Genomic DNA, 14,826 nt, shown 5'->3' with positions numbered 1-14,826 from the left:
AGATATAAAGAATGTAAATGAATAAGATTATTAGCAATGCATGATTTTGAATATTAAGAACACTTTCCACATATTGGAATTGAGTCCACAATAAAATATTTTTAATGAAGGATACGCATAAAATATGAATGAAAATTTATGTTTGCTTTTTTGTTTCAGATATAAAATTGTGTTATGCTGAAAATAACATAACCGCACAAAATGCTGACAGTAATGTGTCCAAACTGTCGTCACCGATTTCCAGCTCCAGGTTGTTGCGAGCCTCAAAAAATGGAGAAAGATAATGCTTTAATTCATCCAGCATCCTGTTATTATGGTGGTCTTCTGGTACCTAAAGGGTATACTAGTGGTGGTGGCTGTTTTATAAATGCCCCAACTATTATTCATAGTCAGCCTATTATAAATTCTTTTAACTATCCAGCAATGACACTAGATTTGGAAAAACCAAGAATTGATAAACAAAAGAATAGTTTTCTCCAAAGAACTGAAAAGAATGCCCGAATACTTGGATTTCCAATAGTTAATGAAGAAATCGGAAAGAATCAAAATTCTGGATGTCAAATCACAACAAGTAGTGAATTAACTGGTGGAAGTGTAACAATAACAACGCCAAATATACAGTCTGGAGGTTGCTTAATTCAGAGCACAGACTCTGGAATTCTTATGCAAACACCGCATGTAGAAATCCGTCCAAAACTGTCTGGTGGTGGATGTTTTGTACAGAAGATATTATCAACTGAAAATCAAGAAGCTTCAATTACACTTCCAGAATCAAAATATCATCAAGAAAATGCAAATCACGATGGTAGGACGGTTTTACTACCTCCAAGTGGATGTCAAGAATTACCAGGTACTCGAAGAAATGTTTCACCACAGAAGACAGAGGAAAAAGTTTCAACAGGAAATCCCACAGGAGGGAGCAGTGAAAAGCCAGTTCTCTCAAATTTCCAGGTTACCAGTATGCCAATGATGCAATTCCAACAAGCCAAGAGTTCTCAGAAAAGTGAGCAAGAATTAGAGCAAGGAAGAAATTTCAATTGCTGCTGTAGTCATATTCAAAATCTTTACCACATCAAATCAAATAGCCCTCAAGTTTCTGAAAATTGCAATTCCATGTTTTTAGATTCCAATCCAGCAGTTCAGATTCAAGTGAATGCAACTGTACAGATTCCTGCTAGTTTAGGACAGTGCACAGTGAATATTACTGCATCTACCACAAATTCCCGTAATTCCTTATCAAGTATAGTTTCAAAAACTAGAAATAACTTTAATGGTGGAGGTTTGGTACAGGAAAATGAGGTTCAGAATAATGAAGAAAATTTTGAAGAAAGAAGAGACAGAACTCCAACTACACCAGTTTCATGGCTAATGCCATGCCCTTGGAGTTTTGACAGTTACATGATAGACAGGGATACAGCTAGACTTTGTGAAGTCAAAAGACTTCTACAAACTTGTGGTTGGTATCATGAAGGCCTTAGCTGGCAGCAAAGTGAAAATTTATTAAAAAATGCTGCAATTGGACAGTGGTTGATGAGAGACAGTTCCGATATCAGATATACATTTGCTGTGTCTGTACAAACTGCTAGAGGACCTACATCTGTTAGAGTTCACTATTTTTTAGGACAGTTTCGATTAGATGCTGAGCCTAGACTTGCTTTTGCAATCCCACTTTTTGACTGTCCGATTAAAATGCTAGAATATTATGTAGAGTATTCAAAGAGCGTTGATGAACATAGAAAGGAGGTTTGGGTAGATTATAGTGGTCAACTTTATAGCGAAATTTATTTAACAAAGCCATTAGTTAAGGAAGTTAGGTCTCTTAGTCATTTAGCCAGACTCGTTGTTAATAGGTGTAAACTGTCGACTGAGCACTTGCCACCACTAATTAAAAATTACCTTGCAGAATATCCATATACTCTTTGAGAAATTATATTTAACGTTATTTTTCTGATTTCTGGGATTTTTTTAATCGATTTTTACAAAATTGTATAATTTATGTAATAAATTGAAGTAATGAATTAATTTAAAATTACTATGTTCAATATTTATATAAAAAGTCAATAATTTTAATATCTGAAGATACACTTTCTATTTCAGTTTCCTTTAATTAGCAGAAATAAAATATTTACGCTTAAAGATATAAATTGAATTGCTGCTATAGTGTAACTTAATAAGAATATACTATGTTAATTCCAGAAATTAGAAATACCCAAGAATATCTTTATTTTTATACGTTATAAAATAACCTGTATCAAAATCTGTATTGGCAATGTAATCTAAAATACACAATGTAACTAGTGGAATTTTGTAAATTTTATTCTCAATTGAAAACAATTTACAATGTTTCATTAAAAAAGGTTATGTAACGTTCAAATAACTAACGAGTTAGAATGCTAGGTGAAATAATTGTAATTTTCTTCGTAGTCAGCAAAGCATAATACTAAAAGATTAATTATTTGACCGAGTTTATCATTTGAAGTTTTATCGGAAAACAGGATACCATTTACATATCCTGCTTGGACCAATCAAAATTTTAGACGAATTTTTCCTTCATTAACAATTAATAAAATTACTTTTAGGTTTTCCTGATAACTAAAATGCTTTCCAATTCCAACGTTTTGAGAAGCAAGTTTTTGAAACATTAAGAGACAATTATATAGGTAGGAAGTGGAGCTATGCACAAAACTTTCTGCCATGAAATTGTAATCGAAATTATACTTCAAGAAATATCTGAGAACAAAAGCAATCAAAGCTTCCTTTGTAATACGATAATTTTGAAACATGAAAGATTTAATATTGTAGAATTAATCATAAAAAATTAGTTTTATCTAGAACTCGGTCATTTCTGATATTTTGTGGCAATGATTAACAATGTGGCATATGATTAGTAGAGTTGTAAATCGTTGCTCTAAACTTAAACTGTTTAAGTTTGAAACTATAAACTATTGTAGTAAAAATGATATTAAATCAGTTTCAATGAAGGAATCATGAGGCAATATTAAAAGTTAAAGTGTCGATTTGACACTTTGTTTTTCTATAAAGATGATAACATGATTAAAAAATTAATTATAAATGTACAAAATAATTCCGTAGGGCGAAAAATTAAAAAATGGACATATTTGATACACTTCCTGATGGTTCACCTAAATTGTCTGTAAATTATCAAGTGCCTCATAACAAGAGGTTCCAAGGTTTAACACTCATTTTTTAATGGACTTTCACTCAATAATGCATCTTGAAGTATTGAAGCTAATGATATGTTTTTTAGGCGTAATCGGTTAATAATTTGGAAAATATTTAATATTAAAATATTGACGTGATCTATCTGCTATTTTATAAGCAATATTGAGATATAAGTGCATTGCGTATGTAGTGAATGTTTGCATACCAGAAGACTGTGTGCTTAGTATGATACAAGTACTCTTGGTATTCTTTTTCAATGCATAATTTTGTTTACAGCTCAATTTATTTTAATATACATATTTTAAACCTACATTTAAACATTAAGTAAACAAGCTTTTAAAAGTCTAAATTACATTTAATCTATACTTTTAATTTATACACATAAACACTGTGTTTGAGCTGGGAATAATTTACTATATGTACTCTAAATATAAATTTTATAATCACAACAAAAATATATTAAAAATACACGTACATTTATCGATCAAGTTACATTACTCCCATTTCACTCAACATTATTGACTTTTGAACGATCGAACTGTTTCTACATCAAAAGAATACATCTTATTGGCACCTTATACCATAGCATTGACTTTTCTTTCTTCTTTAAATTAGTGTTACAGAATTTGAAAATCGAAATCTAATATGTTCTGTATATGTTGTAAATGTAATTGAATGTATATTGATCTGAAGAAAATTTATATTAGTACAAATGTGTAGACGCGCTTCAACGTCCAATTGGTAGAATGAAATTAGTTGCGTAAGTTAATTTAGTGATGACTGCAACGCATTTGTAGTAGTATGAACAAGTTCTTTCAAAGCCATTATACACTCTTAAAATTACAAAAGACAAAAAAAACTTTAGAATCCCAAAAGAATTCGAGGTGTTAGATACATATGGAAGTGATAAGAAATGTAATACAATATGTGTAATATATATGTGTGTGCAAAAAAGAAACTGAAGAAAAAATAATTTTTTGGAAAAAAAAGTTTAAAAATGTAATACAAAAATTGAACGAAAAACTTTCTTTTGGAATGCATTTAGAAATAATTTTACTACGTGACGAATGTGATTCAGAGTTCGCTGAATTACGCGCAGTCCGTAGTTCGAGGGTTAATCGTCTACGTTTAAGACCATATATTATAGTGTACGTTTACACGGCTTCTAATTCTGACGTAGTAACACTGATAATTATAACTACTATTTAAGCAAATATGTGCTGACTTGATTTGACGTATCTAATTTCCACCAAGTTGAAATAGCTGAACAACTTTCAAGGGAAGTGAGTAAAGGATTTACTTCAGTACTAACATAAAATGGCGAATAATTATATGCCTGCTTGTCGTAGGATTATTGTCGGCTATAATATAAATAAGTTGGAAAACGAAGTGAACTTTTATTCCATTTCTTTTCAATTTTGCTGTTTTTTGTGTAGTGTTCAATTCTGTAAACAAGGGAGAGTTAAGATATTTTATTATTTTTTACGATCGTCAGTATCACTATTGTTAAAGTGCCACTATTTAAGTAGGTCGATGTAGTAACCCTAAGTATGTTCACTAAACGATTTTGAGTTACCATCGATGTTATAACTTAGGTGTAAATGAAATTATGTAAACGTACTAATTAGCTTCAATATGTTAAGCCTTATCATTGTGCAAAAACCCGTTAAAAAGTGAGCATTATAATTGAGAAGCTCTTCTCGTTAATATTAAATAACTGAACTTTGATTTTTGTATATATTAAGTAGAATAAAATGAACATTTAGTTACATACAATTTGTGTGAAAGGGCGATAATAACAATAGAAACAATGACACTAATGTAAACTTGAAATCTCACATTCATCTAGTAATATATAGCCTGATAATAACAAAGCAAATATTAAATGATCACATTTCGTATTAAAAGAAATGAATTACGTATGAAGAAAAATAATTAATTAATTAATTAATGATGTTCCAAATGATGAGTAAAACTTTGCAAAGGAATTAAATGTAAAATTAAGTTAATGCTATCGTCGTTTATCAGCAAAGTTGTTCAAATGCAAACACACGTGAACGTGCGTGTACGAGAAGAAATTCAGATGCGTGCGCGTGAAAGAAACCTTTGTACGGATATATATAAAAGTAAGGAGTACGATTGAAATGTCTATCGTTGCGCAAAACTACGGTTGATATATTTTTGTAAGCAAAAATCGGCGGCTTTTTTAAAGCAAACACGATTTTTCTAATAGGAAAAATTATACAGGGTGTTTCAAAAATTATGTCTCATTAGATACAATTATTCGACTGAACTGCATCATTTGAAATGGTTGCTATATCACGATGTTGCATTTTTCTGTAGAATCAATTGCTTTTTACTTGGAACACTCTGTATGAATTTATATAGGATACTTGTTCATTGTCTCTATATTAGAGATTACCTTTTAAACTGTCGATGTACCTACCCTTCGTAGACCACTTCCAAACAAAAATACTTAATACGAGAGAACTATCTCTTGTACCAATTGTTAAGTATACTTTTTTAGATATTTAGTAGATTTTTAAAATATAATGTAAAATTGATTTACAATTATATACATAACATAAAATCGGTTTGTAGCAAGTTTTTAGTTCTTGAGGCATCCGCTGTAGGGCAGTGGGCAATTTACGGTTAAATATCTGATAATACAGTTTTCTACAAGTGACAGACGAAGTTAAAGACGTCGTAGACTTTGTTGCATGTGTTGCAATAATGCTCACTGGCTGCAGTAGAATATGGAGGCCTTTATCATCTGTAGAGTACTAGTTACTAATATTTTACGATTTTTGTGTTATTTCATAGATGGATTGCGAAGGGTTATTTAATTTCGATTTTTCCAATTCTAAGAGTCTAATCAAAGACGTATGTTTGTCGTTGGAACTGCCACTCAGCGAATCCTACGGTTTCACGTTTTATATTGCGATTATAACAATGTATAATATGACAAGTTAAGTTATTAAATAATTATTTATTACCAGGAAATCTTGATCAAATTTAATTCCCACTTTATGGAATCGAATTTAACTCCTTTCTAAATATATTGGGGTGTCCCATAAGTTTATTTCCTTTTTTTGATACGAAATAAATACAAGTGATGAAAAACAATGCCTCGTCAGTTCGCCAATTCTAGTCGTTTCTCTGCTATGGCGGTTTTCAATTTATTAAGTTGATTACAGTATTTGGTAGAATTAATGACTTTACCTTGAAGAAGGAGCTCGTAGTAGACCACGTCATTTCAGTACCACCAAATGGACAGAAGAACTTTCTTCGGGTAAAGTCTAGGCTTCGTGACAGTTGAAGGTCTATTGTCCTTAGATGAAGTGCGTTTTCGATGCACAGTTTGATACAAAATTCAAGTATAGTCTCCAATGACAAGTCTCTTTAAGAAAGAATTTCTTTCATGTTGCTGGAGAAGCAAATTACACATAGAGACGCGGTTGATAAGGCCGGTCTTTGTCAATAGGTGTGGAACCCAAACTTCACATCGATTGACATATCCCATCTTGATCAAGTAATTATGTACCGTTGTTCTGGGAATGTTAGCGGCATCCACTATATCGCGGATTTTCAGTGAGCATGGTCTTGATAAGGTAACTGTCGTTGTTGGGTGGCCGCTACGGTCTTCACCTTTCAAGTAAAAATTGCTAGCTCTAAATCTCTTAAACCAATTGCGGACGGTCATAATAGCCGTAGTATCACTACTGTAAACGATACAAATCTTGTCTGCAGTATCCTTTGCACTATTATCTTTTTTAAAGCGATGAAGTATAACATGCTGCAAATACTTCCTTTGGCTATTCATATTGAACGGTGTAGAAGAAATTTTTAAAAGAAACTGTGTCACCAACGAAGTGTACTTTAAAAAAGTTCTGGAAATTGATACCATAGAGCTAATAGATAAGCCTGTATATTTATATAAACATAGGCAGTTAAAGTCATTCTTAACGTGGTGCGAAAGAAACTTATGGGACACCCTAATACTTGGACATAATTTATCGTTTGATTTACTTGTGTAAAGGTATTTTTTTATTTCTATAAATTTATAATGCATGTGTTTGTAAAAAGTAACATACGTAAGAAGTTTACGTTCTATTCACGAAAAAAGTTGTAAAAGAAGTATTCTGAATTCAAACCTTCTTATCAAATTCCACGAAAGTCTGCATTTTGTTCTTTAATTCTTTAATCCTTCAAGTATATTTGGTAGAACAAGTACAACAATGTATTTCATTGCTTCAATGGTTGTTAATGCTACCACTTATCAGTTTTCAGGGTTTGAGATAAAAATTTGATTTTTGGTATATAAGTATTATTTACAATTTTTTAACGTTGGGTTCAAGTTCCTGCATAATCTGGTTGGTAGATACAAGTTGTACTACATTTAGCACATTCTAATAAATTGAATGAAAAGTGACTATATAGATTTTTTAAATATATTAATTTTCCTATAGAAAGAGTAAATAATCCGATTAATTACAAGAACAAAAGAAAACAATTTTTTCTGGATAAGAACAAATGCACTTTATTTGTATTTGATATGAGATCGAGCCTTACTTTTACAATCTGTATGTTTACATGGATTGAGAGTAGCTCTCTTGATCTATAAAACGGAAATCATCAGTACAATTTTTTTGCACAATATTTGTGCTCTGCATTAGTAGAGGTGTAGAAAAGGAATATTTTGAAAAAACTGAAGTTCTATGTATTGTGCTTATTATTACCACTACCTCACGATGTATGAAATTTATGGACTCACTTGTGTAAGAAATCTTACACAATACTCAAAAAACTAGATGTCGATCGATTAATTGATGTTACCAAAGTAACATCACATAAAAAGGAATGTTAAATATGCATATGGTAATAACTTTTGAATTGTATCCTTTTCTTCGATTGATGCATTAGTTGCATTGGGTTTTACTAAATGTAAAACTAGTTTAATTTCAATTTTTCTATGAGAATTTATATAATAAATATTCAAAATGTAGAAAAATAAGAAATGATGGGTAAAATTATTTTCTACTTTGTTGCAAAACATACAAAACTCAATATGTCGTTCAATACGCCATGAGTGAAAGGGTTAAAAGCGATACCCTTGTTAGGTATAAATTGTTTAAAAGTTTTTTTTTTGAGTGATAGCGGTCTGTTGGCTATAGAGCTGCACATACTGTTTGCTGTCAGATGTATAAGTTGATGGTGAATACGTAGATGTATATTTATACAATAAATATAAAAACAAATTATTGAAAATAATGCAGGTAATGGGTATTGAGACCGGAGTCAACGCACACCAATGGGCTTCATTCAAAGATGATCGGTAGCTGAGCTTGACAGTTCCTGTGATGTCAGGATCGCTGGTGATGTTGTTTGGTATTTTTAACTGTGGGCGTGATATCTTTTGCATTTAAATAATAGATGATCGGTGATCTTCATCGCCATCTTCAGCCATGTAAATACGATGTGCCTTCTTCTCGTGGACAGATAATATTACACGTTGTTTGGAGACAGACGGAAGCCACCAATATTTACATCTCTGAATGAAAACATTGTTTATTCCGTTAATCTCTACACGTTCGAACATTTTTGTGATCCCCTTTCAGTACATCAGTATTATAAATATTTCATAACTTCTAATGCACAATTCGATTGACTTAAAATTTTACCTGTACTATCCTAATACTTGTATCCTATAGTAGTTATAGTATTATCTTTAAAATTTAAGTCCAACATATATATAATATCTCATTTAATTTATTTTGTATTTATACGGGTTCGATGTGTATATGCACTTTCTTTGTTACTTAAATATCAACAACCGATTTTAAAATAACTTTTTACAGTTTTGTTATTTAGAAAACCTATACACTAAAAAATAGGAAACTTCAATATAAAAAACAATAAAATTGTATCCTTATAAATGTTACTTACAACTTAAGTTGAAGTTGAAAATTTTTAATTGTAAAGTAATTTGTAAGTAAACATAATAATTATTTATAAATTCAATTAAGAAATTTAAATTTACAATTAATTTAATTTTTAATATTGTAATAGTGGAATAATGGGAGAGGAAATTGAACTAAAATACAGCTTTATAAAATAAAATGAATTATTTATTAAAATAAAGACAATTTTTAAGGCTTTAAATATTAATTACGTTAGTCTCAACATAGTTTTAATTAACGGCTAACATTTCATACTGTTTTATTCTACTTTAGAGCAGCATTTTTTAAACTACACTATTGATGAGAGTCTGTGAGTATCCAGATGAAAAAAAGTATATTATATCGTGGAATAAGAAAAATGCTTTCTATAATATCTTATTATTAAAAAGAGACTACTAATATATTTAGAGCTTTAGAAAGAGTCAGCGTTTCTTTACGAATTTTTTACTCGAACACTATTGATAAGCTTTTCTAAAATTTATGTACTTATCTACGGACATTTCTAGAGTACATTATGTTTTAGAAAAAAATATTAATTCATTGAAGAAGTATGCATGTTAACCAAGTATTTCTAGAATTTTGTGAAATAGAATTAAATTTTTAATTTTAATATAATTTAATAACATAATATTATCTTCCATTATATACCATTCCATCATTTAAAATTCTAATAACGCTACTGGCTGTGTAAATGTATATTTTTCGCGAATGCAACGAGTTCATTTCGGTAGCAATGTTAGTAAAGTTATAAAAAATTCACGAAAGAACGTTAAAGGAACTAAAGTAGAATTAAAAATTCCTCCCACTCCTCTTTGGGTCTCACAGAATTAGTTCTTTGACATGTCACATGTGGCGCTGGAAAATCTCTACGGATACGTGTATCTGCACAGCAGATAATCATTGTTAAGCAATAAAATTTCGCTCTTTACCCATTTTTTTCTCATTTTGATCGAATTTATCGCTACTGTTTCCAACTTCTTTTAACCGCCATTTTGTTCCACCAAATTTCTCCAGTATCAACCAGAAGAATGTTGGAAAAGAAAGGTACATTATTTAAATTCTAAATAATTCGATTTTAAGATTGTGTTGCATAGTGATCGTTCGATGGAATTTCAGGCTGCTCGAGCTGTTCCAGCTACGGTGGTCCCGGCTATAAATCACCAAAAGCAGCAATGATCGAAGGTCCACGCGAAAAACTTTTATACGTTGTCGGTATTCATACGAATCCAAATAAACCGGATGTTTTGTGCACTGTTGATGTGGATCCAGACAGTATTAATTACTGCAAGGTATAATCGACTGATGGTCCTTGCGAATTCAAAATTTCTTATTGTGTAAATTATCCCATATTTTCCATGTTTGGTAGATAATTCATAAACTGCGAATGCTCCAAGTCGGCGATGAATTACATCATTCTGGATGGAACGTTTGTAGCAGTTGTCACGACAAACCACAAAAGCGAGATACCTTGGTGTTACCATGTCTGATGTCTGATCGGGTCTACTTTATCGACGTTACCAACGAATGTACACCGTCGATCAAAAAGGTTTGTCGGATCTTATAAAGGAATCCTACAGCTGTGCTCTCGAGGATTTTTATATTTGGAGGAATAAGTTTAGAGATCACACGCTGACATTTTGTAAAATATTTCGTTCCATTTGATATATTTTTATAAACAATTCAGATTTTAAATATAGAAGCCTTTAATTTTAATCTATTCATAAGAAAATGAATGAAATCAAGTTAGAATCCCTATGACTTCGGATAGTTGTTTCTTCTTTTATTTTGAAAAATTGAACTATATATATTTATTACTTTATCCAATAATGTCGAGAAAACAATTTGGAGTCACGGGAATTCGAAGAACTGGAGGATGCTCTAAGCTCTCATCCAGCAAAAATTCCTTATAACAAGAATAAAATTAAAAAATTTTACATTTCAAATTTTAATTATGTATAAAAAACAATCATTGGAACGAAATACTCTACATAACGTTATATAGTCCATCAATTTACCGAATTGCCAATTTACTCTCATTTCCATTTCGGCAAGGTATTAACGTCGGCGGAGGTAAATCACTACGGAGTATCTACTTTACATACCAGCCATTGCGCACCAACTGGAGAAATTCTGATTTCTACATTGGGAAACTTGAATGGCGACGGAACAGGTGATATTCTTTGTATCGATGCCGAAACACTTGAGGTGAAAGGCACATGGACGACAGGCGAGAAAAAGGCTACATTTGGTTACGATTTCTGGTATCAACCGTATCACGATGTACTTATTGCGACTGAATGGGGTGCTCCAAAGATTTTTAAAAGAGGCTTTACAACAAGTGATGCTTCCGATTCCAGTTCGTAATCTACTTATTCTATATCGAGAATAAACTGACACGTGTCTAAGTGTTTCCACCAATGGGTCGTGTTCAAGATCTAAGAATATTTCGGGAAACTATCCTTCTGTATATAAAATTAACTAAAAGTATACACAAACATTGACATAATTAAAACATATTAGAAAAGAAATTGTTGTAGGAAAAGCACGATTCGAATCGCTTAACCATTGGTAGTCGAGCATTTTAACAATCGTGTCAAAGCTCTCATGAGAAGAGGTTTCAATCACCTCGTAATAGGTTGTTCAATAAGTTTTGTCTTTTGATAAAACTTATAGAACAGTATAGTATTAGGTTGCTCGATAAGTTTTATCGAACGACAGTACTACATTGAACAGTACTGTTCAATAAGTTTTGTCGTTCGATAAAACTTATCAACTTATTATTTCTGCCAATTATCACATTATATTCTGTTTCTCAGCTTTGAAATTTCTCGAATATTTTTCGTTCTTAAATTGACACTCTCCCTTAGCAATATACGGTAGGAGTTTGAATTTTTATTCATGGAGCGAAAGAAAGTTAAAACAAGTAATAAACTTGGGCGACGATGGGATCGCGCCTCTCGAAGTACGATTCCTTCACGATCCAAAAGAGAGCCAAGGACTAGTTGGATGCGCGGTTACCTCAAACGTGTACAGATTTTACAAAACACCAGAAAATGAGTGGAGCGCTGAAAAGGTTATTCAAATCCCTCCTAAACAAGTCGAAGGCTGGATTGCTCCACAGATGGCAGGTATGTATGTACATATATACAGTCGGAGCTATTAATGAATACATGTAATTCAAATATTAAAATTTTGAGGGTGAACCAACCGTGAATCTCTGCATGTATAGCTTCCTTATGTTTAATATGTCTAATAATGGTTTACGCCAGCACCGCGTGCTGAAGTATTCTTGATTGAACAGTTCATTTGGCCACGACTTTAGAAACGAATGCATTTGACGTGCCGTACTCTCCTAAAACAGAACGAATTAATTCCTTCGATTGTGTACACTTACAGCTACACAGAATGACAAACTGTGTTAATAATTGAGAAATTTTTGGTTCTTTTTTTTATGTGTAGGTATGATAACCGATATTTTAATTAGCCTTGACGACAAGTATCTATATTTTTCCAACTGGCTTCACGGAGACGTTAGACAATACGATATTTCCGATATAAGGAATCCAAAGTTAACGGGCCAAGTCTTTCTCGGTGGGTCAATTTTAAACGACTCAAAGGTTCGTGTGATTCGAGATGAAGAATTGACCGCACAGCCGAATCCTGTTTACGTCAAAGGTCGTCGACTGTACGGTTCGCCACAGATGCTTCAATTAAGCCTCGATGGGACGCGCTTATACGTGACTACTTCCATTTTTAAACCGTGGGACCAGCAGTTTTATCCCGATCATGTCAAGTATAATTCATGTTATTACTTTTTCTTTCTCGTTCTTTCACAATCGGTTTGTTTATTTAGTAATCTTTATAGTCAACTTAATATAATTTTCTGATACTCAAAAAATATTATTCGTATGTGTGCACACGAGTATATACAAAATTTTCAGAAATGGCTCAACTATGGTAAAGCTGGATGTAAACGTAAAGAATGGTGGTTTAAAACTCGATGATCAATTTTTGGTAGACTTTGGCGCAGATAAAAACGACATATTACTTGCACACGAAATGCGGTAAATGTTTCTTCTAGTTCAATATTTTCACAACTTCCTATTCACAAGTAACGACTACGATCCTCTTTTCAGTTATCCGGGAGGTGATTGTACATCCGATATATGGCTACCAGAACAGTAATACACTTACACACTTCTGCTTGCACGCACGCATTTATCTACAGTTACTCGTAATGTTCGGAATTTTTTATTCTGTGACGGTCTAAAGCACATATTTTAGCTTACAAATATGTGATATGAATATTTTATTTTTTTTCTCTACATAATAAATTATGAACGAAATTAGATCCAATATTGATTGAATAAAATTGCAATAATTTCAATTTATTGTTGGATGTTCTTTTTACCTAATAACATGCTCTAATTGTGTCGGCATACAATGTTCCCGCTTTAAGTGTACGTTTCTCAGTGACCGAAGTGTCACATTTATCGAAAGTCGACAACGTTCTTTATATTTTACTGCTCACTTTATAAATGTAGAAAGAGATAGCAGGTGATAGACAAATAGGGACTAAGAACCGAGGTAATTGATAATATGCTTGTGAGACAATGATGTTCTTGTTTAGATTCACATTTGTCGTAAGCCAGAAAGGAATTCCAAAGTCCGAAACAATCTCACAGATTTCCGAAAAACAAATAACATATCACTATGTACTGTCATTTACTACAAAAGTGATGCAATTCAAAAAAAGTGCCTTGAGAATCATGACCATAAAGTAATCTACATTACTTAATCTTTTAACAAATTAATTTTTTGAATCAAATAAATTAATAAAATAAATGAATTCTCAAATACATTTTCTACTACGTCACATTACTAATACAGCAAAAGTAATATAATTTTTAATTTTTGTTGAGAACCTATTTTTGCAATTTATTAGCAGCAATTGTGAAGTACAATAATAGTTATGAGTTTATTACATAAATAATATAAATATTATCCAAATGTGAAAAGTTTATCACCATTATAATGAGGGAAGGGCATCTCCCTTGGAACCAGTCAAGCGATTATGACACTTTACGATGCTCATCAGTTGACTACAATGTAACATTAGCTAATAAGATAAATATTTGTGTTGGTGAAACAATATTAATGCACAGCGAGTACAAGCGAAAGGCAGGACCAATGTAGGCAAGCTACACATTATCGTCGTAGTAACACTTCGGCGGTATACATATTATTGACACTGTTGGGCAAATTTTGATTTAAATAATAAACAATGAATTATAAATAAAAATAAAATTTAAATTTCAAATAATAATTATGTTTTTTATTTAATAATTATATGTAGTTATCAATTCATTTTAGCATTACATATTCCTTATTTATACATTGAACATTCTTTAAATATTTTTGTATTATATTTTCAATTAGTTTAAATGTCAACAAAATAATTTTATAATACTATTTTCTATATAAATAAAAACAAATTGGGTGGTAAACACAAACCAAGTGACAAATATGAAATTGTTATTGTTTAATAATTTGTTTACTGTTAAAGGTCTGTACAAGTGGCTAAATAGTAGTAAAATATTTTTTGACTTTTTATTTGCTTATGAAATTTTATGAAATTCGGCTCGTAACCTCCTGAAGCCCCCTTGCAAATTTATGCTTTGAC

General features: G+C 31.5%; 2 protein-coding genes across 6 annotated transcripts in view; both read left to right on the top strand.

Annotated features, from left to right (window-relative positions):
• Positions 1 to 8,973, top strand: part of LOC143143152 (uncharacterized) — a 29,212-nt gene extending 20,239 nt beyond the window's left edge. For 3 of the 5 annotated variants that reach the window (XM_076304111.1, XM_076304108.1, XM_076304112.1), the window contains exon 2: positions 160 to 8,972. In XM_076304111.1, coding sequence (XP_076160226.1) covers positions 202 to 1,923 — 1,722 coding nt within the window. In that variant the 5' untranslated portion in view covers positions 160 to 201 and the 3' untranslated portion in view covers positions 1,924 to 8,972. Of the gene's footprint in view, positions 1 to 159 lie in introns of those variants that run through there. The other 2 variants (XM_076304113.1, XM_076304114.1) reach the window with 2 other exon arrangements.
• A 1,028-nt stretch (positions 8,974 to 10,001) lies between these two features.
• On the top strand, positions 10,002 to 13,530 carry LOC143155135 (methanethiol oxidase). The gene is made up of 8 exons (XM_076327525.1): positions 10,002 to 10,187; positions 10,260 to 10,432; positions 10,510 to 10,689; positions 11,196 to 11,499; positions 12,011 to 12,271; positions 12,603 to 12,936; positions 13,085 to 13,207; positions 13,280 to 13,530. Exons 1-8 carry the CDS (start codon positions 10,172 to 10,174, stop codon positions 13,326 to 13,328), a joined length of 1,440 nt encoding a protein of 479 aa, XP_076183640.1. The 5' UTR covers positions 10,002 to 10,171; the 3' UTR covers positions 13,329 to 13,530.
• Positions 13,531 to 14,826: the final 1,296 nt, after the last annotated feature.

The sequence above is a fragment of the Ptiloglossa arizonensis genome, chromosome 2, assembly GCF_051014685.1.
Source record: "Ptiloglossa arizonensis isolate GNS036 chromosome 2, iyPtiAriz1_principal, whole genome shotgun sequence".
NCBI classification, from domain to species: domain Eukaryota; kingdom Metazoa; phylum Arthropoda; class Insecta; order Hymenoptera; family Colletidae; genus Ptiloglossa; species Ptiloglossa arizonensis.
Note: the sequence above shows the minus strand (reverse complement) of the source record. Positions and strands in the feature narration are given on the sequence as shown.

What these genes read in the sequence shown, in the direction of transcription:
- LOC143155135 (XM_076327525.1), top strand. An exon ending in AAGTGATGCTTCCGATTCCA is followed by an intron (nt 11,500 to 12,010) that starts GTTCGTAATCTA and finishes ACTCTCCCTTAG; the next exon opens with CAATATACGGTAGGAGTTTG. An exon ending in TTACTTGCACACGAAATGCG is followed by an intron (nt 13,208 to 13,279) that starts GTAAATGTTTCT and finishes TCCTCTTTTCAG; the next exon opens with TTATCCGGGAGGTGATTGTA.